Below are 26886 nucleotides of genomic sequence, written 5' to 3' on the forward strand. Positions count from 1 at the left end.
ACTCATACCCTTGTTGATATCTGATTTTCCAAAAATCGAGGAAAACCCAAGTGTAGATTACAAATTTTAGCCCCCCCCCCCTAATTCGCGGGGGACCCCCCCCCCTCCCCAGTTATTGTGTAATGCAGGTAACCAGCCAGAATCAAGTCAGGTCAGGCCAGGCAGGGTGAGGTCAAATAGGGCAGCTGGTGCAACCATTAGGTCACTTCCCTCCCTCTCCACACCGAAGTCGTGGCTCTGCCAACACATCATTATCATTATCATCTTTATCAACAACACAAGAAATATTTGTGTTTCCAGTGCCTTGAATCACACCCACATCTCATGACTCCTCACTCCACTATCTTCCACTCTCACAAACAACCTCGGAAAATGGTCAGATCCCGTCTGAATTTCAGATGTATTCCATGATCACAGTAGCCAGCACCCGGCCACACTGCTCCTCCCGTTATATCGTCTCGGCCAATATATGACAGAACCAGTTTGAAAGTTTTGCTTATAGGTCAGTCAGTCAGCTAACAGGATCGTTGCATTCACGTGAAAGCGACGTCATGTCTTCTGTTTTTGAGTAAGATTTTCCTCTGCTTTGGCAAGTGTAATAAAAAGATGTACCGTAGATATGAGGAAAAAGGCACCAACTTGCTTACTTTAGTTTGTTGTCTTAACATTAAGGAAGCCAGGAAGGTACCCAAATACGAGGAACGAATAAACTTTATTTCCTAAAATCAAATCATTTCCGACTGAGACTTTGGTATGGACTGGGTGACCAAGTGCACCCCATATTTGAGTTACGCCACTGATAGTGTTCGAACAGAACAATTTCAAGAGCAACAAAGCAATGGCTATTTCTCCCTACCTTTTTGGATCTCATATCACACTGACCTTATGGTATGTTTCCCGTGACCTCCGAACTTGATATCTTGCAATGTTGGTTCACTTTCCCTCTTCTATAGGTAATACTTTGGTTTTTACTCCCGAGAGCTGGCTGCTCATGTGCCCCCCACCTCTAACTAGACCAAGGTGCTGCATCACATTATCGACCCTCTAGAAATACACAATCTCATAGAGAATGCGTATTAATCAGGTCATCCTTAAATGAACCAGGGGATCACTACAACATGCAATCCTTCGCACCTCCTGCTTCACAAATGTACTGTTTTTATGGCGTCCAGTGATGCAACTACGCGAAGCATCGAGGATTACGTGCCCCTATTTTTTGGCCATTTCCCTCCTTCCGTTAGGGGTCTCTCCCATATCAAATTTTAAAATCTAAGCTTACAGTTTTTTTATGTAATTTCTGACACACACAAAATGCGTTACCTTCCATTTCTCTGGCCAGTGTAATGGAAGCAGTGATGTCATATTGTCTCACAACCCGCCCGACTATCCTTGAACTCTCGCATACGTGAGAAGTAGCGGGGTATCTGCTCCTGACCTTTGGCTGTACACTGTTATCTCTCAATCACAAAGAGTTACTAGAAATGCATCACCATCGTGTCATATATATATATATATATATATATATATATATATATATATATATATATATATTTTTATATATTTTTTTTTTTTTTGCTTTGTCGCTGTCTCCCGCGTTTGCGAGGTAGAGCAAGGAAACAGACGAAAGAAATGGCCCAACCCACCCCCATACACATGTATATACATACGTCCACATACGCAAATATATATACCTACACAGCTTTCCATGGTTTACCCCAGACGCTTCACATGCCCTGATTCAATCCACTGACAGCACGTCAACCCCGGTATACCACATCGATCCAATTCACTCTATTCCTTGCCCTCCTTTCACCCTCCGGCATGTTCAGGCCCCGATCACACAAAATCTTTTTCACTCCATCTTTCCACCTCCAATTTGGTCTCCCAATTCTCCTCGTTCCCTCCACCTCCGACACATATATCCTCTTGGTCAATCTTTCCTCACTCATTCTCTCCATGTGCCCAAACCATTTCAAAACACCCTCTTCTGCTCTCTCAACCACGCTCTTTTTATTTCCACACATCTCTCTTACCCTTACGTTACTTACTCGATCAAACCACCTCACACCACACATTGTCCTCAAACATCTCATTTCCAGCACATCCATCCTCCTGCGCACATCTCTATCCATAGCCCACGCCTCGCAACCATACAACATTGTTGGAACCACTATTCCCTCAAACATACCCATTTTTGCTTTCCGAGATAGTGTTCTCGACTTCCACACATTTTTCAAGGCTCCCAAAATTTTCGCCCCCTCCCCCACCCTATGATCCACTTCCGCTTCCATGGTTCCATCCGCTGACAGATCCACTCCCAGATATCTAAAACACTTCACTTCCTCCAGTTTTTCTCCATTCAAACTCACCTCCCAATTGACTTGACCCTCACCCCTACTGTACCTAATAACCTTGCTCTTATTCACATTTACTCTCAACAGAGCATCAGATTGGGGAAGAGCAGTGCGGTTTCAGAAGTGGTAGAGGATGTGTGGATCAGGTGTTTGCTTTGAAGAATGTATGTGAGAAATACTTAGAAAAGCAAATGGATTTGTATGTAGCATTTATGGATCTGGAGAAGGCATATGATAGAGTTGATAGAGATGCTCTGTGGAAGGTATTAAGAATATATGGTGTGGGAGGCAAGTTGTTAGAAGCAGTGAAAAGTTTTTATCGAGGATGTAAGGCATGTGTACGTGTAGGAAGAGAGGAAAGTGATTGGTTCTCAGTGAATGTAGGTTTGCGGCAGGGGTGTGTGATGTCTCCATGGTTGTTTAATTTGTTTATGGATGGGGTTGTAAGGGAGGTAAATGCAAGAGTCCTGGAAAGAGGGGCAAGTATGAAGTCTGTTGGGGATGAGAGAGCTTGGGAAGTGAGTCAGTTGTTGTTCGCTGATGATACAGCGCTGGTGGCTGATTCATGTGAGAAACTGCAGAAGCTGGTGACTGAGTTTGGTAAAGTGTGTGGAAGAAGAAAGTTGAGAGTAAATGTGAATAAGAGCAAGGTTATTAGGTACAGTATATATATATATATATATATATATATATATATATATTTTTTTTTTTCTTTTTGCTTTGTCGCTGTCTCCCGCGTTTGCGAGGTAGCGCAAGGAAACAGACGAAAGAAATGGCCCAACCCACCCCCATACACATGTATATACATACGTCCACACACGCAAATATACATACCTACACAGCTTTCCATGATTTACCCCAGACGCTTCACATGCCTTGATTCAATCCACTGACAGCACGTCAACCCCGGTATACCACATCGCTCCAATTCACTCTATTCCTTGCCCTCCTTTCACCTCCTGCATGTTCAGGCCCCGATCACACAAAATCATTTTCACTCCATCTTTCCACCTCCAATTTGGTCTCCCTCTTCTCTCGTTCCCTCCACCTCCGACACATATATTCTCTTGGTCAATCTTTCCTCACTCATTCTCTCCATGTGCCCGAACCATTTCAAAACACCCTCTTCTGCTCTCTCAACCACGCTCTTTTTATTTCCACACATCTCTCTTACCCTTACGTTACTTACTCGATCAAACCACCTCACACTACATATTGTCCTCAAACATCTCATTTCCAGCACATCCATCCTCCTGCGCACAACTCTATCCATAGCCCACGTCTCGCAACCATACAACATTGTTGGAACCACTATTCCTTCAAACATACCCATTTTTGCTTTCCGAGATAATGTTCTCGACTTCCACACATTCTTCAAGGCTCCCAGAATTTTCGCCCCCTCCACCACACTATGATCCACTTCCGCTTCCATGGTTCCATCCGCTGCCAGATCCACTCCCAGATATCTAAAACACTTCACTTCCTCCAGTTTTTCTCCATTCAAACTCACCTCCCAATTGACTTGACCCTCAACCCTACTGTACCTAATAACCTTGCTCTTATTCACATTTACTTTTAACTTTCTTCTTTCATACACTTTACCAAACTCAGTCACCAGCTTCTGCAGTTTCTCACATGAATCAGCCACCAGTGCTGTATCATCAGCGAACAACAACTGACTCACTTCCCAAGCTCTCTCATCCCCAACAGACTTCATACTTGCCCCTCTTTCCAAAACTCTTGCATTCACCTCCCTAACAACCCAATCCATAAACAAATTAAACAACCATGGAGACATCACACACCCCTGCCGCAAACCTACATTCACTGAGAACCAATCACTTTCCTCTCTTCCTACACGTACACATGCCTTACATCCTCGATAAAAACTTTTCACTGCTTCTAACAACTTGCCTCCCACACCATATATTCTTAATACCTTCCACAGAGCATCTCTATCAACTCTATCATATGCCTTCTCCAGATCCATAAATGCTACATACAAATCCATCTGCTTTTCTAAGTATTTCTCACATACATTCTTCAAAGCAAACACCTGATCCACACATCCTCTACCACTTCTGAAACCATATATATATATATATATATATATATATATATATATATATATATATATATATATATATATATATAAGAGGGCAAATGAGAGTTGGGGTGTAAGAGTATCATTAGATTTTAGGGAGAATAAAAAGATGTTTTGGAAGGAGGTAAATAAAGTGCGTACGACAAGATAACAAATGGCAACATCGGTGAAGGGGGCAAATGAGGAGGTAATTACGAGTAGTGATGAAGTGAGAGATGGAGTGAGTATTTTGAAGGTGTATTGAATGTGTTTGATAGAATGGCAGATATATTGTGTTTTGGTCGGGGTGCTGTGCGAGAATGGTTTGGTAAACAGAGAAGAGGTAGTGAAAGCTTTTTGGAAGATGAAAGCCGGCAAAGAGGCGGGTTTGGATGATATTGCAGTGGAATTTATTAAAAAAGGGTGACTGTATTGTTGACTAGTTGGTAAGGATATTCATTGTTTGTATGGATTATGGTAAAGTGCATGAGGATTGGCGGAATCCATGCATACTACCGTTGTACAAAGGCAAAGGGGAGTAAGGTGAGTGTTCAAATTACACAGGCATAAGTTTGTTGAGTATTGCTGGGAAATTATATGGAATTGAGAGGGTAAAGGCATGTACAGAGCATCAGACTGGGGAAGAGCAGTGTGGTTTCAGAAGTGGTAGAGGATGTGTGGATCAGGTGTTTGCTTTGAAGAATGTATGTGAGAAATACTTAGAAAAACAAATGGATTTGTATGTAGCATTTATCGATCTGGAGAAGGCATATGATAGGGTTGATAGAGATGCTTTTTGGAAGGTTTTAAGAGTATATGGTGTGTGAGGAAAGTTGTTAGAAGCAGTGAAAAGTTTTCACCAAGGATGTAAGGCATGTGTGCGAGTAGGAAGAGAGGAAAGAGATTGGTTCCTAGTGAATGTCGGTTTGCGGTAGGGGTGCGTGATGTCTCCATGGTTGTTTAATTTGTTTATAGATTGGGTGGTTAGGGAGGTGAATGCAAGAGTTTTGGAGAGAGGGGCAAGTGTGCAGTCTGTTCTGGATGAGAGAGCTTGGGAAGTGAGTCAGTTGTTGTTCGCTGATGTTACAGCGCTGGTGGCTGATTCGGGTGAGAAACTGCAGAAGCTGGTGACTGAGTTTGGTAAAGTGTGTGAAACAAAGTTGAGAGTAAATGTGAATAAGAGCAAGGTTATTAGGTTCAGTTGGGTTGAGGGGAAAGTTAATTAGGTGGTAAGTCTGAATGGAGAAAAACTGGAGGAAGTGAAGTCTTTTAGATATCTAGGAGTAGACTTAACAACGTATGAAACCATGGAAGCGGAAGTGAGTCACAGGGTGGGGGAGGGGGCGAGGGTTCTGGGAGCGTTGAAGAATGTGTGGAAGGCGAGAACGTTATCTCGGAGAGCAAAGATGGGTGTTTGAAGAAACAGTGGTTCCAACAATGCTATATGGTAGCGAGGCATGTGCTACAGATAGGGTTGTGCGGAGGGAGGATGTGTTGGAAATGAAATGTTTGAGGACAATGTGTGGTGTGAGATGGTTTGATCGAGTAAGTAATGAAAGGGTAAGAGCGATGTGTGGTAATAAAAAGAGTGTGGTTGAGAGAGCAGGAGAGGGTGCGTTGAAATGGTTTGGCCACATGGAGAGAATGAGTAAGGAAAGATTGACCAAGAGGATATATGTGTCAGAGGTGGAGGGAAGAAGCGGGAGACCACATTGGAGGTCGAAGGATGGAGCGAAAAAGATTTTGAGCGATCGGTGCCTGAACATACAGGAGGGTGAGAGACGTGCAAGGAATAGAGTGAATTGGAACGATGTGGCATATCAGGGTCGACGTGCCGTCAGTGTACTAAACCAGAACATGTGAAGCTGGGTTAAACCATGGAAAGGTCTGTTGGGCCTGGATATAAATAGGGAGCTGTGGTTTTGGTGCATTACACATGGCAGCTAGAGACTGAGTGTGAAAGAATGTGGCCTTTTTTGTCTGTTCTCCTGGCGCTACCACGTTGAAGCAGTGGGTAGCGATAGGAATGGATGGAGGTAAGCAAGTATGAATATGTACATGTGTATGTATATGTCTGTGCATGTATATGCATGTGTATGCTGATATGTATAGGTATTTATATGTGCGCATGTGGGCGTTTATGTATATACGTGTGTATGAGTGGATGGTCCATTCATCTGTTTCCTGGCGCTACCTCTTTGACGCGAGAAACAGCTATTATATATATATATATATATATATATATATATATATATATATATATATATATATATATATATATATATATATATATTATCCCTGGGGATAGGGGATTAAGAATACTTCCCACGTATTCCCTGCGTGTCGTAGAAGGCGACTAAAAGGGGAGGGAGCGGGGGGCTGGAAATCCTCCCCTCTCGTTTTTTTTTTTTTTAAATTTTCCAAAAGAAGGAACAGAGGGGGCCAGTTGAGGATATTCCAAAAAAGGCCCAGTCCTCTGTTCTTAGCGCTACCTCGCTAACGCGGGAAATGGCGAATAGTTTAAAAGAAAGAAGAAAGAATATATATATATATATATATATATATATATATATATATATATATATATATATATATATATATATATTATCCCTGGGGATAGGGGAGAAAGAATACTTCCCACGTATTCCCTGCGTGTCGTAGAAGGCGACTGAAAGGGGAGGGAGCGGGGGCTGGAAATCCTCCCCTCTCATTATTTTTTTTTTAATTTTCCAAAAGAAGAAACAGAGAAGGGGGCCAGGTGAGGATATTCCCTCAAAGGCCCAGTTCTCTGTTCTTAACGCTACCTCGCTAACGCGGGAAATGGCGAATAGTTTGAAAGAAAAAAAAAAAAAAAAAAAAAAAAAAAAATATATATATATATATATATATATATATATATATATATATATATAGTGATACGAGATTGTGTCATTCTGTGTCGTGTCAGGCAATCCTTGACACACTTCCTGCTGAGGTCTGTTTGCACTTACAAGAGATAACCCGACTCATACAGGCAAGCCTGCCCATGGAGGGGAAAGTTTGCTCGTGAATATAATTTATTATCCTGTGGAGAATAGGTTATAGGCGAAGACCGAGTCATGATTTGACACTGACGACAAATCTATTCTCCATTCAGTCTCATCTCTCCCTTGACCTATGTTGTCCTAAATTCTGACATCGCCAGTTAGTTACAATACCAACGTCTGACATCGTTGTTCTGGAATTTGAAAAACTTGAGCTCCGACGAGCCAAATGCATGATGGAAACTAAGCAAGTTGCTCATATCAAGGTTACCAACACCGTAGCTGAACGACTTTCCACTTACAACACAAGAATACATTTCCGGACTTGTGCAAAGTCCTGTTGAACTGCTTGTGTTGCCCCCGACAGCTGCCTCCCGAGGAAGAAATCTCTCGCCAATGAGACAAATAATCATTTAAGAAATGTGTGCCGTTTTGGTGATCAGGGTCCATCAACAGAATGCAAAATGGGTACTTATGTCAACCTGCCAATGTATTTTGGAAGACCATTTCGTTGCTCAGCTGTGAAGATAACAGCAAAAGTAACATTATCCTTAAATTTTCACCATACGAATGTCACCCGTTTATTTTTGTGTCACATTATTTTGATCGACTGTGCACTGCCCTAGTCACGAAGTGGGTGTTGAGTATGGTGGTAATCAGTAATCTATGAGTTATGTACATTTTCAACCTTATCGGTAAATACACATTAAAATAACCCAACTTCAAGTAAAGGGCTTCGTATGCATTAGTGAAAATATACTCACTTATTCATTTAAGCATTACATGTGAAGGACAATAATTATCTGCAGACTCATAGAAGCGGAGTTGAATAAAGATCAGTATTAATACTGTATTGTTCCAAGAGTATAACTAAATATTGAAAGTTGAAAAGCGAAGCTGTGCAAAATAAACTCGAGTGTAATAGAGTATCCTTGAGATAATTATAGTAATGCTTGACACAAGGGTTTGGTTTTTCCAGGAAAAGGACTATAATTTGATCGACTGAACAGGAAATTCAGTCAGACCGATATTGGTAGGGTTATTGATAACGAGTGATAATGATCGTAAACAATGTGGTGATAAGACTATAGTCTTGATAAGACGAGTAAGAAAGGTTAGAGCAATATAGCAGTAACAGATGCGTCTGGACCACCATATCACCACGACCACTTCTATTAATAATTGGTATTGATAATAATGATAACATTGATAGTAATAATATCAAAAAGATACTTTAACCACCGCCTTATCGTGCGCTTGCTTTGACGAACCTAACCACGCCACCGTTCAAGAACCACCACCGATTCCAACACCGGTCACATTTAACAGGGACACCTCCTCCCCGAAGTGGGATACTGGCTCAACCCCTGGCGATGAAATACGAAGCGCTTGGCAACAGCTCCCTATGTACCCAGCCATGGCGGCTGTCTGTCCGTGGTGCACACACACCACCAAGGCTGGGTACGTGGCTCCCAACACATGCTACGAATAAGGGGATTCTGTGTACATACGCCTTAAAGTTCTTGTCCAGCAAATCATAATCGAACTTACAGTTTCTATGTAAGGTATTGCTATGCCGACAGAATCCCATTCGTCATCAATGTCACCAGCTGAGGTTAGCAGACTTACAGCTTTGCCTTCAGCCATGAACTGACATACATTACTGAAATCATATGTATACCGACTTATATCCGTTGCAAAGGGCTAATCACCAGGCATGTGGAGGGGCATCACACAGTAAAAGGAATAACGCTGATCCTACCTTCCGCTCTGCTGAGACCGTTGGCTGGTGTTTCTCGATTGAGGTTGCGAGCCTTAACTGTCCCCCAAGACTCCTCACGGTCGAGTGAGCTCTCGTGCACTGAGCCACTGACCAGACCAGAGGCTAGGCTATCACCACACTGGGATGACCAGCAGCACAGCGTAGGGTGGGACGGGGGTGGGAGGCAAGTGATGGTTTGATCGACTGGCGGTGAGGACTGTGTGGCTAGAGATAACGACCCACAATGATTATTGATTGTACTGTACGAACATGTGTACGGCACTGGTCACTTGCGTGTTGTCATCAACCAGCGGCTGGCGGAAGCAGGTAATCAGTCGTATGATGGCTCCATAACCTATGTGCTCTCTAACCTATCTGACCAATCGAGGGAAACGTTTACAATATATGCCTGCTATGCCAAAGAATCGGCCCAGTATAAGAGACAAGTAAAGGCAGGGAACTCGATATTTCCATTCCGAAATATTTTGTAAAGTTAAACTTGAGCAAATGTCTCAAAACGATGAGTGACTAAATGGAATCATTGAGATTCTCTTCATTATCTCGCTCACCCCTTCTCCCTCCCTCGTGTCTCCATAAACTCCGAATGCCAACGAACGCTATCAAGAATACCATCATTTATCACCGCAAATTGGATAAGAAAGACAATTACTCTTGTGAAATGAATAAAATCATAGATACAAAAACAAAGCAACCAAAAATAAGTGATACACGCATCAGCTTACCCTAGATTGAAACACATCTGGTAGGAGCGTATTCCTAATATAAACGATTACCTGTTAAGTTTAGTATGTCCGGTAATAATGTCTCGCCCGGCGCCATTGAGTTCTTTTTATATTTGCACAAACCCCATCTGCTACTTGTGCCTTTTATGTCGATGTACTTGATCCACATGTCTCCATTGCTTCTAAAGATGGGTATAGAGTTTCACTACATTCACAGGAATGGACGAACCCATAAGCCAACTTCGTCATCCCCCACCCACCACTTCGAAGAAGCAGGTGAGGCGGTGATGTTCCCTGGGGTTCCTTCTCTCTCTCTTTTTTAACTTTTCAAGAATTTGCGAAACAAGGATCATAAATCAAGACTGGAAGATCATACACAACATGCATGTAATATGTAACGGCGAAGAAGATCCCTTAATACCCATGATTCAAATATCACCTAAAGACAAAGAACAATTGCTACTCGGTTGTCCTTCATTCTCCCCACACAGTCTTGCACGCACATCACTAAACTTTATCGTGGACAGCTTCCGGAGCCCCATAAAAGATAGCTAGGAATTTTGCTTCTTTTACACTTTATTGATTATTTATGAAATGAATATTTCTTGAGCTGCAAGAACCTTTTTGGATACCTTGCTTTATTAATAATGGGACACTCAGGGCCCATTACGCTTGTCTTTTCCATTCATTTTCTTCATCTTCCTCGCTGCATTCCCCCGAAACCTCTCTTCAAGTTTCTCATAAATCATCAGCTTCAGAAGGAAAAGATACTTAAGTTGATAATCATGAAAAATTTTAATAGCCTTGTGTCCAACCTCTTCTTGAAGGATCATTCTAAAACAGTAAGCTGAATCGTTTGGCATCTATATTAACTCCCTTTTCCCGCTGAGTATTCTCCCACTCGCCTTTTCAGAAATCAATAGACCATTAGTAGTTCAACCTATAAAACTAACCATATGACCATTGCACGAGCAACAAAGCTCATTGAGGATTTAGACGTTCTCCAAAAGTTTAGTACCATAAGATTACACTCATACAGTGTTATCCCCAATTCATTTTCTTTGGAATATGTATAAGAGAAAATTATCTGCTTTAAGGGTAACTTATGTAATTGCGTTTTTTTTCTATTTGGCTACCATTAGTCGACAGGCTTAGGCCTAGGATATCAAATACCTGAACATTTAGATGTATCCACCTCTTTAGAACATCATACGCGCTCTCACTGCACATATTGTCCGTCTGTTTCTGGGAAGAAACATTTAACTCGTATGGAGTGAACTGAAGAATTATACCGAACGCTCAACTTGCTAGATGATTATCAAATTAGCTTTTTTTATTCACAACTGTTCCAAAAAACCTAACTTTTCACATGTCAATTATCTTTGGGATAAATGAGCTTAGCTTAACATTTCAACATACCCTTTGCATATTCTTTTCTTTAGAATAAATAATATGCGAGTCCATCAACAAATGTTCCCACCATACGCCCATTGGCTCCTGTGCACGCCTTAAGATTTGATTAAAGGTTCCAGACTTTAAGTAAAAGACCTGCACTTAGATTAGATTAAATACCTTACATTACATTCAGAGTTCGTTCATTTATATAAAAGATCTTACTTTGGTGCAGTATAAATGTACACATGCTTGCATAAAGAACAAAAATGTGAGGATTTTTTCCGATGGAATAGTATATCGAGTCATATTTCAAAATGTTTAAATGATCGGAATATCATCTTATCAATGAATAAACCACAGATATCTGATAATGATTTGATATCACCATTCACCTTGAAATTTAAAGGATTATTTGGAAATATGATGCAAAATGTCCGTAGTTTCTCGACTTTTGGTACGAGTTTCCAAAAAAAACGTTTTAAACATCTTTGTACCAATAGGCAAATTTGACACTAAGACATAGTTTGCTTCCGTAAGGAACCTTCTCTTATAATTACCGATAATGGTGTAAAACCCTTGATTTAATCTACGTTGAATACCTGTATTTATATTATACGTTTATGATTATCATAAGTAAGTTTTCTCAATAATTGTAGCTCAGGAAACAGAATAATCAACTCTACCATTCTACGCGTTTTCCTTAAAACGTTATTACCATTATCTACGTTTTCTTTGAAAAGTTATTCTTTTTGCCTACAGATATCGTCTATGTGTCGTCCTATTCTAGAATAATGGTTTGGAAGAAGAGTTATGCTTCTTTATTAGATATTCTTAGTTTATGATGCTCCACCAACGACTAGAAACTCCTTGATTTTCCCCTTACAAGAATTCAAATGTAACAGGAGAAGCCAAGTCTTCGTAATGAAAGTCGGGCAATAAAGCACGACTTATGTAAACAAAATCAGAATATTATTGTTGTAGTTTCTTTCTTGTTATATCATATGTCTTTTTATTTGAAATAGAGATATATCCTGGGAAAATAAAGGTATAACAATAAATAGCAGTAGTATAGGAAAACACTAAGACAAGCATTTGAAATTAAAAGAAATACAAAATCACGGAAAACAGATACTGATAGCAGTAATAATTTCGTGTGTGTGAAAAAAGTGAAAACAGACTCGAGATTTCTCTTATAATTAGATATACTTTTACAGGTATAGACATAATCACACATAACTGTCATGGGAATATTATGAGATCGTGGGGATGACAAACTATGTTTTGTTCATTGTTAAAACTTGCTTCATTGTGGAGCTCTTCTTGAGCTACGTTATGTACAATAGATTTATGCAATGGTATTGTTGACAGGTATTTCTTTTTAACGTTTCTAATATCTTTAGTCCCCCCGGGAAAGGAACAATATAACTATTTATTTATGTATATCTGTTTCAGTGTACACCTGTGACTCAACCATGTCATTTTCATCAACTCGAAAACGCTGACATAAGACTAACTGATGAATTTTTCTCTTCAAAAGTATATTAGTTGTTTTTCATCGAACACAACTTCCTTAATTGTTATAATTAGTTGTTTTGTTACCAAATATCGTAAATCCATTTTGACTCAAAAATTGTTGCTGATCTCAAAATGGACTTTACTTTTTGAACAGCTATATTCAGTTTAATGATAATTTGACTGATAGTAGGGATTTATTTTAACGTATAAGATAACTCAGAAAGCCATAAGCTGTTTTGATACAGTGTGTACGTACGTACAGTACTTTATTTAGAGCTATACATGAGAATCATGACGAGTTTTAGCCTGCCTTCGAGTACATTAAGTGCGAGGTGTTCAAGATAAGGATTCAAGTGCGAGGTGTTCAAGATAAGGTTTCAAGTGCGAGGTGTTCAAGAAGATAAGGATTCAAGTGCGAGGTGTTCAGGAAGAGAAGGATGACGTATATTGACCCAAGGTTGGGTCACGATGTAACAGCCAGGGAAGGTTTCATTCCTGGAGGAGCTGAGAAAGGGTCATGGGGGAATGCGACAAGAATGGTGGGAAGACCTGAAAGAAATGAGCTACGGAGAGAGGACGGGAACCTCTCCTTCAGATCTTCTTGGGAAAAGGGAGAAGTGGGAGACATGATAAGTACATACAGATATCCAAGAGGCCCATGTAACATAGAACATTTCTTTATTGATAATTGATAAGTTAGAGCAAAGGTCACAACTGGGGGTGTTAAAAACAAGTACTTCTTAAGCAACAGAGTCGTGGGCTCTAAGAAGAGGAATTACATGCGACTGCCATTCTTAACTCGAAAATATGGCGAGAAGGAGAAAAGTTTAGAAACACGTGCACATTCTTGGATATTAAACTTGCCGCCATGTTGTAAGTTTGGACTGTGGCCGACAGATGGCGGGCCGGTGGGCTGTCACCCGCTGGTAAACAAAACAATTGTCGGCTGACTAATTTAACATTTTATGATTACGTATGGTCTTATGTCTCTAGTGATTACGATATAGCTGTTGTAAATAGCTTTTGGTGAGTAGAGAAATCAGTTAAATTGATGTAAGGGGAAGAGGAGAGTCAGGTATTTATCCCCCATACTTGAAGGAGTGCGTGGAACTTGCCAAAGTAAAAGAGGATATTCCTGGTGGACTTCATTGCTGCCACATGCATTAATTACATCCATTTCTAAAGACAATTAGGACTTTTTTCATGTACTAGATTCCGACTGAAGGTAATTTTGGACATGAGTTTAAGGAAAGTAGTTTGAATAAATGACCTGCATATACGTGGTCAGGAAGAGCACCGTTGGCTAGTACAGTACCCCAGGGGGAGGTAAGTCTATAGGAACATGGCGATTTTAACCTTTCAGTATCATCGAAAATTAATTTCTTGTCTTGGTTAAAGCTCTTAGAACTATTCCAGCTTTAATGTTCAGTTCAAAGAATTCTGGGTGACATTAGGCTTGTTAGGTTTGATGTTAGTTTGTTTTTGATTTTGATTTTGCTTAATCTATTTATTTTACAATGCTCTGTGCCATCTGGTGAAACCTAACAAAATTAACATCCTTTAGAATGATCATTCCAGACATTGTAATGCCCAGCAAAGGATGCAAATCCATTGATTTCATTTTTTGTAGTAATTGCTAAACTAAATATGCCACACCGCCAAAGTGAAGAATTGTTATGAATCACTGACTATACCTAGTGCATGGGGCAGCGTGCTTCACCTGCCCTGGTTCTTACCGCATATCAGACAAACTTGGTCTTCATTGTCTGAAAATGGAAAGAAAAATGAAATGTGTGTTAGTGAAAATGTACAGACTGGACCTGTTCATGGAGGGAAGAAGACATAATGATAACTTTACGTAGTATAATAAGAAATTGTATATTCTGTGGTACACGCATGAGATTGAGCATCAGGTTAACAGTGAAGGGAATTTGATGTAGGACAAGTTAGAAGTCAAACTTTTTAATATTTTTTTTTATCACAATGCTACACAGAAACTTTGGGTGCATTTTTGCCTCTTTAAAGAATAGATGTATTTTGTATTTCATTCACTGTACAAAATATGTTTATAGACGCATCAAACTTTTTTTTCAAAAACCCATCCAATGTTCACATAGCCACCAGTAAGTATGCTTTTAATTTTGTATTTTCACGAGTGCTGGAAAGTAAGATCGTTTACTATCATTTTTGATGAGTTATACAGTTGTTTGAATATGTTGTCTGTAACTATGGCAAGATTGAAATGAAAATTCATTTTATTTATAAAGTCTTGACAAATGGGCAGGTAATGTAGACCTATTAAAAGTCCTCAGGCTCTTATTTCTGTTTCATTATAACTCAGATAGAGCCTAAACTGGCAAGTTAGAATTTCAGTTTCTTGTTATTGTAGCTTTAGAGGTATCTGATTTTAACATTCATTCAAGAAGTACAGTCATCCCTTTTGACCAGAATCTCCAGAATACATTATCTCAGAGACCACAACATCCAGCATTCCCATATCCTCTTGATCAATTTGATAATTGAATCTGCAATGTAAAACTTCCAGCAGATGATTATGTATGTATTTACAATTTGATTATGTATGTATATATTTACAATTTCAGGAATCTGCTAGAATGGATGGCAGAAGTAACCCAGCAAACCAATTTGGTAGCTCCAGGGATAACAAACAGCCCATTGCAAGTAAACTGGACTCAGCAGGCAAATCGCAGCCTGGACCTCGCCCTCCAGGAGCACCCACATCTCAGGAGGGAAAAGCAGCTCATCAAATACCTAAAAAAGAGGCTCATTCATCTGGTAGAGATGTATATCCTGGTTCAGGCCATCATGCTGGTTTGGAATTCAAGAGTGATATTAAGACAATTAAAGTAGATAATGTTGCAGATATTCCTTTACCTACCCAGGCACCTGCATCTGGTATGCCCCCAAAGCCTGTTCTAACCAATACCACTGTAATCACACCAGCTCTTCCACCTCAAATACAGCGGTCATCTGCTCCTGAAAAACCTTTGATTTCTTCTGCCAAAGTAGAGAAGGAAAGTTCACACCAGAAGGTTGAAGAAAAGAAACCCTCTAGTTGCCCCTCCTCAACTCCGACCACGATTACTGTTACAACTGCTGACAAACCTAAATCTGTTTCATCAGTGGCAAATGTTTCAGGTGCTATCAGTCAGTCTCAGAAGTCAGCTATTATTTCTGGAATTGGCAGTGTCATAGGAGCTTCTTCAAGACTCTTTCCCCTAGAGGGATCTTCCTCAAAAGAAGTAACCTCAAAAGACGTAACTTCAAAAGACGTAACTTCAAAAGACGTAACTTCAAAAGACATAACCTCAAAAGAAAAACAGACAGTTTCAAGTAAGGAATCTTCTGTGACTGAAGCAAATGTTGCAGGCAAACTTGCCACTGCTGGTTCATTCATAACCAGTGCAGTTACACATACTCAACCTTCAGAGGGTCTCTCATCCTTGGTGTCTTATTCCTCTTCATCAGCAGAAGCATCAGCCTCAGAGGACAATGCCCAAGATGATCAAGATGACAGTAGTTTATCTTCTGTTGCAGATGAACCCATGGATACCAATGAAAGCACCACCCAGTTTGTAGGTGTTCTAACGAAGATGATGGAAACTGAACCTCATAGGGGTCCTGAAGAAGCAAAAAAAGCAAATACCCAAGAGCATTCCAAAATTATACAAACTGGTCCATGTGGAGATCAAGCTAAAACAAGTGAAAGCAACCAGATAAAAGTAATACCAATTAGGTCTTCAAGTGAAAGCAGTCAGGTAAAAGCCCTACCAGCTAGATATCTTGATGCTGTAAAGGAAAAAGAGCCACAGCCAGAACAAAGCAAGACAATAGTTAAAGACAGCACAGAGGTACAGCAAGATTCTAAAAATTTCGTAGACAAACAAGACCCTGAAGATACAAAACAGGCTACAAATGTAAGTGTGGCAATAACAGCAGAAAGTAAAGATGCACAGCAAGCCTCAGATAAGGTACCTATGGTTGTTAAAGAAAGCATTCCCGAAGCTTGTCCTCCAAAACCTCACCAAAAGGCCGATGAAGCAACAGATAGTAAGCAAGTAAATACAACTTTACAGCTAGATGATAAAGGTGAGAGCTGTTTGCCTTGGGTTTGTTGATGTTATGCCTTTAACACTCTTCATGCCTAGTTGCTATGTACCAAAATAGAAATGGTAACATTAGTACACTTATCAGAAAAGTTTGGTTTTTCTCTCAGGTCTGATTTACAGTACAATCATAGTGAAAAATTATGTTATCTCCATGTTTGAAAGTAGATATACGAAACAAAATTAGAGTAAAGGTTTTGTTTTAGGTTTAAGACCAGCGAAGTACAGGGTTTAGTGATGTGAATCCTGGCTCTTATGGATATGTTGATAGTAGGTTGTAATTCTCTCTCTTATTCTTGTTCCCACTTTCTGTCTGTCCCTTTCACACTCACCTCATTCTCACAGACCAAGTCCTTTATCAAAGCTGGTTTTCCTTTTAAGATAGTTTGAGGTCCAGATTATTCTGTGAAATAACAGATTTGGAAATACAAACCATTAGGTATTTACCTCTGCAAAGCTATCAGTCTGCATCCTGTACTTATGATTGCTTAAGATTTTTTATATCTTCTTTTTCTCCGATACGAAATGACAAGAGGTTTCACTATGTTGAGCTTTATATTCTCCTTATTTTTCATGCTTTTCTTATGTATAGAGCCTCTACTTTTTCTCCATTTTATTCAGTGAAAGTCCAGTCAAATCTAACCACTTTGGTACCTGAATCGTCTTTTTGAAATATTTTATGAAATGGGAAAAAACTTCCTGGGGATAGGGGAGAAAGAATACTTCCCACGTATTCCCTGCGTGTCGTGGAAGGCGACTAAAAGGGAAGGGAGCGGGGGGCTGGAAATCTTCCCCTCTCATTTTTTTTTTAGTTTTCCAAAGGAAGAAACAGAGAAGGGGGCCGGGTGAGGATGTTTCCTCAGAGGCCCAGTCCTCTGTTCTTAACGCTACCTCGCTGAGGCGGGAAATGGCGAATAGTATGAAAGAAAGAAAGAAAGAAAAAAAATAAGAGTTGATTAATTATGCATAATTATAAACTGCATGAAAGTTTCTCCCAAAGTCTTGCAACTTATGTGTAGGCAAAATGAAGCTTCCATTAAAGATGTTAGATCTATTTCAGGCTCATGGCTAGATAGCAGTTTAGCCATAGGTTAACCTTTTTCACAGCATTTTGTAATGCTGGTTTTCATGTGGGTACTTAACAGCAGTTGCTTCTGCATCTTTATGCTGCTTCCCGACAGACTTAACACACATCCACTGTTTTTAACTGGCATTATGAGGGGATGTTTTACTTTTTTGATATTGTAAGATACCTTTAAGAGCAGTCACCAAGAAACTCAGTAAGGGACTCCAGCAGGGTAGAAAAATTATTGTAGATGCTTGATGAGCAGCATTTCTAGTGGCTGTCTTATGACAAACTGTGTAGATTTAATTTAGGGATCCAAAAGTTGTTTAAGTGGACCTCCAACAGATATTCAGTAGTTATCAGATGTGGATAAATCCTTATGGATACTGTACTTGGAATAACTGAATATATCTGAAAATTGTATGATTAGACTTTTACTGTATATCAGTATTTTTTACCCATGTTTGATATTAATATTTTGTAAATATATAATTCTATCAAGTTGTTGTTAGTAATACATTCTGTAGACAAAGTCTTTCTTTGTTCTGCTGACAAGGTCGTCAGAGGTTTTAGAAAACACAGTAGGAAGTTAAAGACTCTTGTTTGATGGGATGTTGCTTTTTCTGTACAATAGTATCACATGTAATAAGTGTATTTATTAGCACGGTAAAGTGGCGGCATCATGTACATGTGGCATATTTATCTACATATGGTTAAGAACCTTATTTATAATTTCAGTCATATGATTTTCATGGCTTAGTTTTTGTCTTTTATTCCACAACAGAGAAAAATTCACAGATTGTCAAGGAGTTAGAAGATTCATCATGCAAAGATAAACAAGAGCAGCCAACCTCATTCTTAATTTCAGCAAATAAAGAACCAGAAATTTCTGATGCTTTAAAATCTGCCCAAGAACCACGGGCTACAGTAGATCCTCCCAAAAGTGCCCCAAAACAGAAAGAAATGTCTCCAATTAAGGAATTGCTCTCTGAAAAGTCATTCAAACCAACAAGTGAAAATGCTTCCCCTGTTGATGCCATGGTATCTGTGGATGACAAAATGATTACTGAAAAAATTGGAAGCCCACCAGAAGTAACAAAGATTGCCATTGAAAAGAAACATCCAGATATTTGTGTGCCCACATCAGTTCAGGGTATATTTAAAGAAACCAGTAAATTGCCTGTGGTTGAGATGAACATTGCTGAAGAGAGACAGAAAGACAGGGAACAAGGAAAAAAGAGAGCGCTTGAGAATGACCATGATGTAACAGGAGCCCCAAGAGATGAACAAGAAATACAAGAACCATCAGAAAAGAGATTACGGATAGAAGAAATGGCAGACTCATCCTCATTACTTGATGAAGTGAAGAAAGATAAGGAAATACCGGATCAAGTGGCAAAACCTGAAAAAATGGTGATAGAGTTAAAGCAAGAACTTGATGCCAGTTTGCCTGTCATTGAAAAAATGAAAGAACAAGTTGAAAAGGTTGATGAAGAAAGTAGAGATGGACTTGATGATGTTGGTGAAGAAGATATGCAAGATAAAGAAAATAATAGTGATAGCAAAGATAAGGATGAGGTCAAGGAAGATGAAGTTACTACACCATCAAAGAGGAAGAAGAAAAAGAAGAAGTCATACGAAAGACCAAGAGGAGAAGGTGGAAAATTCATGAAGGAAAGGCCAGGTATGTCTTCACTGTTACTGTATCCTTTTATGCAGTCATGCGAATTTCTCCAGAAAAGCTTCATTTCACCCTTACCTTGTACAGTCTTCATATTCACAGGCACATTTACACATACCCATGCATACTTCACAATCCCAATCTTTCCTTTCACCCACGCTATTCTTGATCCATTCCATCCATGCTCTGTACCACCCTCCCTTCCTCTTGATGATAGTAGAATTACACATCCTTCATTTCCTCTTCCCCATTAATTTTCACTCATTCTCATTTATACCACTCCTCCTTCCATGCCTTCCCATAACTTGCATTCGTCATTTTCATTTTCACTCCACACACCCTGCCCAAGGATATGGGTTTTCCCAATCCCTAGCATATCCACACTAAAACTTCTAAACCTCCCAACAAAATCTCTCGTTTTACTCTCACCAGTCATCTCATTCACATTCAGTGCCATCACCCAGTATTCTGGCACTACTTCGCTGACATGGGAAATGGCCATCAAATATAATAAATGACATACTGCATACTCGCCCCTCTCTCAAAACTCTTGCATTTACCTCCCAAACCACCCCATCCATAAACAGATCAAACAACCATGGCGACATCACATTCCCCTGCTGCAGACTGACCTTTACTGGGAACCAATCACTCTCCTCTCTTCCTACTCATACACATGTCTTACATCCTTGGTAAGAAATTTTCACTGCTTCTAGCAGCTTACCTCCCACACCATATACTCTTAAGACCTTCCACAAAGCATCTCTATCAACCCTATTGTATGCCTTCACCTGATCCATAAATACTACAGACAAATCCATCTATTTTTCTAAGTATTTCTCACATATATTTTTCAAAATAAATAGCTGATCCACACATCCTCTACCGCTTATAAAATCACTCTACTCTTCCCCAGTCTGATCCTGTACATACCTTCACCCTCTCAGTCAATACCCTCCCATATAATTTCCCAGGAGTATTCAACAAACTTATGTCTTTGTAGTTTGAATGCTCACCTTTATCCTCTTTGCCTTTGTACAGTGGCACTATGCATGCATTTTGCCAATCCTCAGGCACTTCACCATGATTCATAGATACATTAGATATCCTTACTGGTCAATCAGCAACACAGTCACCCGCTTTCTTAATAGATTCAACTACAATACCTTCCAAACCTGCTGCAAAGCTTTTAGTACCTCTTTTTTCTTAACCAAACCATTCTCTCTGACCCTCTCTTATTAAATTTATTCTGAAAAATGCTTATGGCAAGTCGATTGTAGAGGTTTATGAAAAAAATTTGAAGTGGAATGGAAGGAAAACTACATGAATGAATGCTCTTCAGTGAGTGGAATATATATCCAAGGGGACAGTAAACTTGAGGGAGTGAAGGGTGTTGTTTAGAGAGAGTAAAGTTGGGTATTGAAAGAAAAAGTGTTTTAAGTGACTGATTTTGGATTAAGTTGGATCAAATACATTGAAGGTATGTTATAACCCGTAGTTATTTTATTTAGATATTTATTACACAAATTGTAAAGAAGATTAAGTCTGGAAATGAATACTGTTGTTTTGGGCCAGAGTGCTAAAGGGGCTTGAAAGTTGAATGTAGTTATGATGCAGATGACATGATAATAGCAACTAGTTTGAAGACTGATGAAGGAACATGGGGAAGAAAAAAAACACTGGGAGCCATCAGATGTGAAGAGATTTGTTAGACTGATCAGTGCAACATACATTTCAGTGCTGAATGATTGTGAAACAAGATCTGTAACTCTGGATGTCCTGAAAAAGGAAAAGGAAATTGAGACATTGGTTTGGTTTGTATATGGTTTTAGAATATCAAAGGGAAATATGGTATTGTGAAGGGACTATTTGATATACTTCAGCAAAAGGTGGGATATTAGGTACTGAGTTCCCATTATGTACTTTTATAAGGAGACAATACATCTGAAGAAAATAAGCAAATGAGCATGTTTTAGGAGGGTATGTTTTATTAGATAAAGAGGAAGACCAAAAGTAAGAATGTCAGGGGAATATTTACATGAGAGTATACTTTGATGAGAGAACTTAAGGAAATATGGTGAGATGATGAAGTGTGGAAGTGTTTGATGGACCACCATGCTTTGTATGTTGGAGAGGTAACCCAAAAGTGCACCTCAATATTAGTTATATAATCCTACAGTAATAGGATGTATGGAAACGGTAGATAAGACTAGAGAGAATGAAGAAGTTTCCAAAAGTGAGGGATGTCAACATGGAGGAATATTTTTAGATGTGAATTGACTTTGTGTATGGGAAATATTCTGCATGAGCCATCCTGCTGGGTGATGGGAAAGGAGTATCAAGTATAGATAAATGAAAAGGAATACTGATATTAGTTTTCCATTGAGCATCATTCCCATCAGTTGATATATGGTATTTTACAGATCCATCTGTCCTGGATGAGGAGACTAGGATGGACTGCAGCCTCCTCCAAGATGAGGACTCCCAGGGCTCAGCCTCAAAAAGGGAAGTTCGTAGATTTCGTTGTGAAGTTATTGTGCCTGAAAGGTAAGGAGCAATGGAGGCATTTTTATACTTTCATATAAGTGTGTTTTATGAATGCTGTTTCTGGCATTTTTAGTAGTGTAGTATATGAAGGATGTTCCTCATACATTTTGGTAATCGATTGGCTCCTTACTCGAAATATGCTAAAACACCTCCCTTGTAGCTTTGGCACTCATTTGAGTAAGTAGTTTATATAGCTTTTCTGTGGGAGAAATAGGATTGTTTGTGCTATAAAGAAAGGCTGATTTTAGCAAACTTACTAGACAGCAGCATTCTTTGAAATATAAAAGTCTTAGTTTAATTGGCAAGGTATAACATAAGAATGTGAAAATGTGTAAACCAGATTTTTACATTAAGGCAAGTATTAAAGGAAGATCGAGAGAAATTTGAAGAAAATGCTTAAAGCATGTATGGACAGTACAAGGCATATGATAACAGGAAAGCACTTTGGGAAGGATTATGCCTGAAAGTCCATGTGCATGTTAAGGAATTTTATGATAGAAGTAGTGCTAGTGTGAGAGTAAAGGGTGGTATGAATGATTGGTATAAAGTAACACAGGAATTCATCAAGGATGTGTCTCATCATGATGTTTGCTTAATGTTTTTATGGATTGTAGGGTGTACGAGATTAGTGAGATGAAGTGACTGTAGTGTACTGCTCAGTCATGAAGTAACAAAAGGAAAGTTCTTACAAGTATTGTTTGCAGATAGTGCCACTTTTTTTAACTGAATCAGTTAGGTTAGAATTGTAGATCACTTTGATGATGCATGTAGAAGGGGGATGTTGAAAGGAAACATGAGTAAAAGCAAGATTCTTGTTTTTAAAAAAGCAGTGCATTTACAATGCATTATCATTTTGAATTGGAAAGAAATAGGACTTCTTTAAACTCAAGTATCAAGTAATTTTCAGTGAGAAAGCTAAGGCCAAGAATGGTCATGCTGATGAAGGCATTGAATATGCACTAAAAGCTCAGGTGAATAGGGTGTTTCAGCTTGTAATATAAGTTCTTTTCCTAGCTTTGATTGTGGATATAAAACCATAGTTTTCATGGCTCCAGGTGAATCAGATTAAGAGCAGTTGAGGTTGATAACTTACATAAAGGATATGTATGTTTACAATGCATTGTATCGGATATGCTAATGGTTAACAAACTTAACTGGTATTGTAAATTATTTAACAAAAGAATTTCTGAAGAATGATCGTGCAACCAAATGTAACGTTTTTTCTTTTATAGCACGGAAGTGTTTACTGCCGACAAAGTTGTTGAGTATGTTTGGCCAATGGAAGGCATGGGAGAGCACTACTTTATACAAGAACAAATCTCACAATACCTTGGCATCATGTCATTCAAGCGCCGTTATCCTGATCTACGGAGAAGACCAATTGACATGCAAGAACGTGACTTTCTAAAGGAAAAAGGCTTAGTATCTGAGATGGCATGTGACTTAGGTTGGTGACATTTTTTAAACTTTTTTTTCTGTCTTTTCACTTCTTCCTCTCGCTCTCACTGTAAATACTGTTCACCATTCCCTTCCTTAGTGAGGTAGCATCAGGAACAGATAACTGAGCCTCAAAGGAAAATCTTCACTTTGCTCCTTCCTCATTTTCTGTCCTTTAGAAAGTAATTATACAGGAGGGAAGGATTTCCAGAAACCTGCTTTTGTGTCTCTAAGTTGCCATCAGTGACATGAAGAAGACATTTTTATGTTGTAGTATTCTTTTTCCTCATGAAATTACAAGAGCCCCTTTAAAGGGGTCCTTAGATCGTGCATAATATTTTATATACTTGTCACCTTCTCCCACCACAGTGAGGTAGCATTAGGAGCAGACAAATGACAGCCTTATTTTCCCATGTCCACCCTTTAGTTGGCAAGTATGATTCCTCAAACTAGAGTACCCCATCTACAGTCAAGCCCCACTGACCATTTCATTGATTTCCCTGACCACTTCATATTCCCTAGTTCAACCCATTAATAGCATGTCACCCATTGAATACCACAGCCCTTCACTGCTTTCTATTCCATTCATACATCCTCCTGAATTTACTGGCCCAGATAACTCAGAGTCTCTTTCACTCCATTCTGCTGTCTCCTGCTCCATCTCTCTCTCTTCCCCATGCTCTCCCCATTTCCAACATGTTTATCTTCATAAAAAGTGTCTCTTTGCTAATCCATTCCATATTTCTGAACAATTTCAGTACAACCTGGTAGCTGTCTCAGTCATACTCAAATTTCTAACACACACCCCTCTACACTGTCATAACTTAAAAGATCAGTGCACCTCAAACCACATACTATATTGTCCTCAGACATTTCATTCCCAGCAAGACTATGTTCTACTGTTCTTTTGCATTCGAGGCACATGTGTACAACACTGTTTGGACTATTGTACCTTTAGACATGCCCCTCTTTGTCATAAGACACAGGCCTCATCTTCTGCACACCATTCAGTGCACCTAGGACCTTAGCCCCTTTCTCCTATCCCACCCTATGACTCACTTTTGCTGCCTTGATTCCATTCATTGCCATGTCCACTTCAAAGTACCTAAATTACCGGACTTCCCTTCGGTTCTTTGCATTTAGACTTTCAAACCATCCAGTCTCATCATGCTTCTGTAGATCACAGTGTCAAAGTCTTTTCATACACAGATAACATCACAATCACATCACATTACCCTGACAACAATATACATGCAGTACTATATTACAATGCTGAAATACTGCCACACAGTACAGATTGAGTGCTTTACCACCCTCTTAACCCCTGACAGACATTAATCCATCCAGCTACCACACATTACATTGAATGATCAGTCATTCCCATTTAACAAAACTCAACCATACTAGGCATCACATATGACACAGATGATGATTACTCCCTGCACTATAGACATCAACATTGAGGCCATAAATACACCAAACACCCTTAGAATGGATACTGTTTCCAGATTTTAAAGAAAAATGGTTTCTTTAGATTCCTCTGCAAACAGTTAATTGGCTTCACCTCAAACAGTGACTCACCTGCCTAGTCTTCTACAGTCAAAAGCAAATATAATAAAAACTGCAAACTACACATAGAATAAAGCATTAGAACTCAGAACAGTCACCAACTGCTTAGCAACTGCAAATATTCAACACTTACACAATGAAGGAAAAATACTTCAAGTACAGTCTTACTTTAATATGCTTGGCATTCAGTTCTTTGCAATAGCTCTCGACCCATATGGTTCAAATGTCTTCATTACCAGACAGCAACCAAAGAGAAATAAAAAGCCTGCCCCTGCTTCTGACTTGGATAATCTCTACTCATGGGTCCCCTTTTCTCCACCAAACTTGACATTAACAAAACATACAACTACTGTAATGACCCAACACACACTAGATGGCTGCCCAACCAACCCAGTCTTAAACTCCATTCCAACAGACATACACCCATCTGAAATTACACTCGCTGTCCTTCATGGGTTACTTTTTCTCACTTGTATTATATTATATATACTGTCCATCTCTCTAGCATTACAAATACCAGTTTAATATATCTCAAGACCTTTTATGCTGAACATTTAGTCCTCAGTTGTCTTATAGTAACCCTACAAAGACACAGACGCAACATAACGCTTATGACTTGAGGTCCTGCTTGGTGGACAAAAAGCTAGAGAGAGTGGCACGTAACCATAAACCTTCCTATATTGAAAGTTTTTGAATGGATTTAAGTGTCATTATGAAGCAAGTTTTTTTAGATAAGGGGAACCAGTGAACAAAACACAACCAAAAACAAAATTAAAGAAAAATCAGAAAAGATACATGGACAAATTAAACAGATTGACATCAGGCAGTTAATATAGAAAGCATTAAAAAGTTAAAAGATCGTAGTTAAGTGTGTGGCCCTGTGTGCATGTAATACTCCTTTGCCATGTGCTCAAATACGAAATTATACCATTTTGAACCTTGCATCCCAACACCCCCTTTTATGAGGTTCCTGCAATATGAAGGAAGTTTGTTGTTTCCACCAGTAAAGACCATAGGACACGAAGTTTGGTGTCATAAATTCATATGGGCAGGGTAAGTGCCAAACAGTTCAGAATTTGGTCTTTGTTGTCTTCAGCGTGGAAGTTACTTTTTGGGCATGAGGAGTGCTGAGACATGTTGCAAGGATTTTTGTATTGTTGAAGAGATGATGGTCTCCAGAGTGCAGCTATGTGAATTAGACTCATATTTGTTTGTAGAGTACAGTTTGAGATGGGTATATATCTGTTGGGATGGACAGGTGGCTGGCTACCTTAACATTGCAGAAGCCCCATGAAGTGGGTCTTTGGTTGCAAGGTTCAAAGTGTATACATACATACATACATACATACATACATACATACATACATACATACATACATACATACATACTTATATACATACTTACATACATACATACATACATACATACATACATACATACATACATACATACATACATACATACATACATACACACACACACACACACACACACACACACACACACACACACACACACACACACACACGCACACACATACATATCAAGGAAGTATGACTTGGAGTAAATCAGTTACCTGAACA

At 39.3% G+C, this 26886-nt stretch overlaps 2 protein-coding genes across 3 annotated transcripts in view; one reads left to right on the forward strand and one right to left on the reverse strand.

The window, feature by feature from the left end:
* LOC139765014 (adenosine deaminase 2-like) overlaps positions 1-9388 on the reverse strand; it is a 48304-nt gene extending 38916 nt beyond the window's left edge. Inside the window, exon 1 of the mRNA XM_071692083.1 lies at positions 9223-9388. The gene's annotated coding sequence lies outside the window, so the exon portion shown is untranslated. The remainder of the gene's footprint in view (positions 1-9222) is intronic.
* A 4376-nt stretch (positions 9389-13764) lies between these two features.
* The window catches only part of e(y)3 (enhancer of yellow 3), a 44015-nt gene continuing 30893 nt past the window's right edge, over positions 13765-26886 (forward strand). The window contains exons 1-5 of one of the 2 annotated variants that reach the window (XM_071692085.1): positions 13765-13901; positions 15479-16985; positions 18853-19752; positions 22173-22296; positions 23529-23743. In XM_071692085.1, coding sequence (XP_071548186.1) covers positions 15491-16985; positions 18853-19752; positions 22173-22296; positions 23529-23743 — 2734 coding nt within the window. In that variant the 5' untranslated portion in view covers positions 13765-13901; positions 15479-15490. Of the gene's footprint in view, positions 13902-14098; positions 14202-15478; positions 16986-18852; positions 19753-22172; positions 22297-23528; positions 23744-26886 lie in introns of those variants that run through there. The other variant, XM_071692086.1, reaches the window with a different exon arrangement.

The sequence above is a fragment of the Panulirus ornatus genome, chromosome 52 (assembly GCF_036320965.1).
Source record: "Panulirus ornatus isolate Po-2019 chromosome 52, ASM3632096v1, whole genome shotgun sequence".
Classification (NCBI taxonomy): domain Eukaryota; kingdom Metazoa; phylum Arthropoda; class Malacostraca; order Decapoda; family Palinuridae; genus Panulirus; species Panulirus ornatus.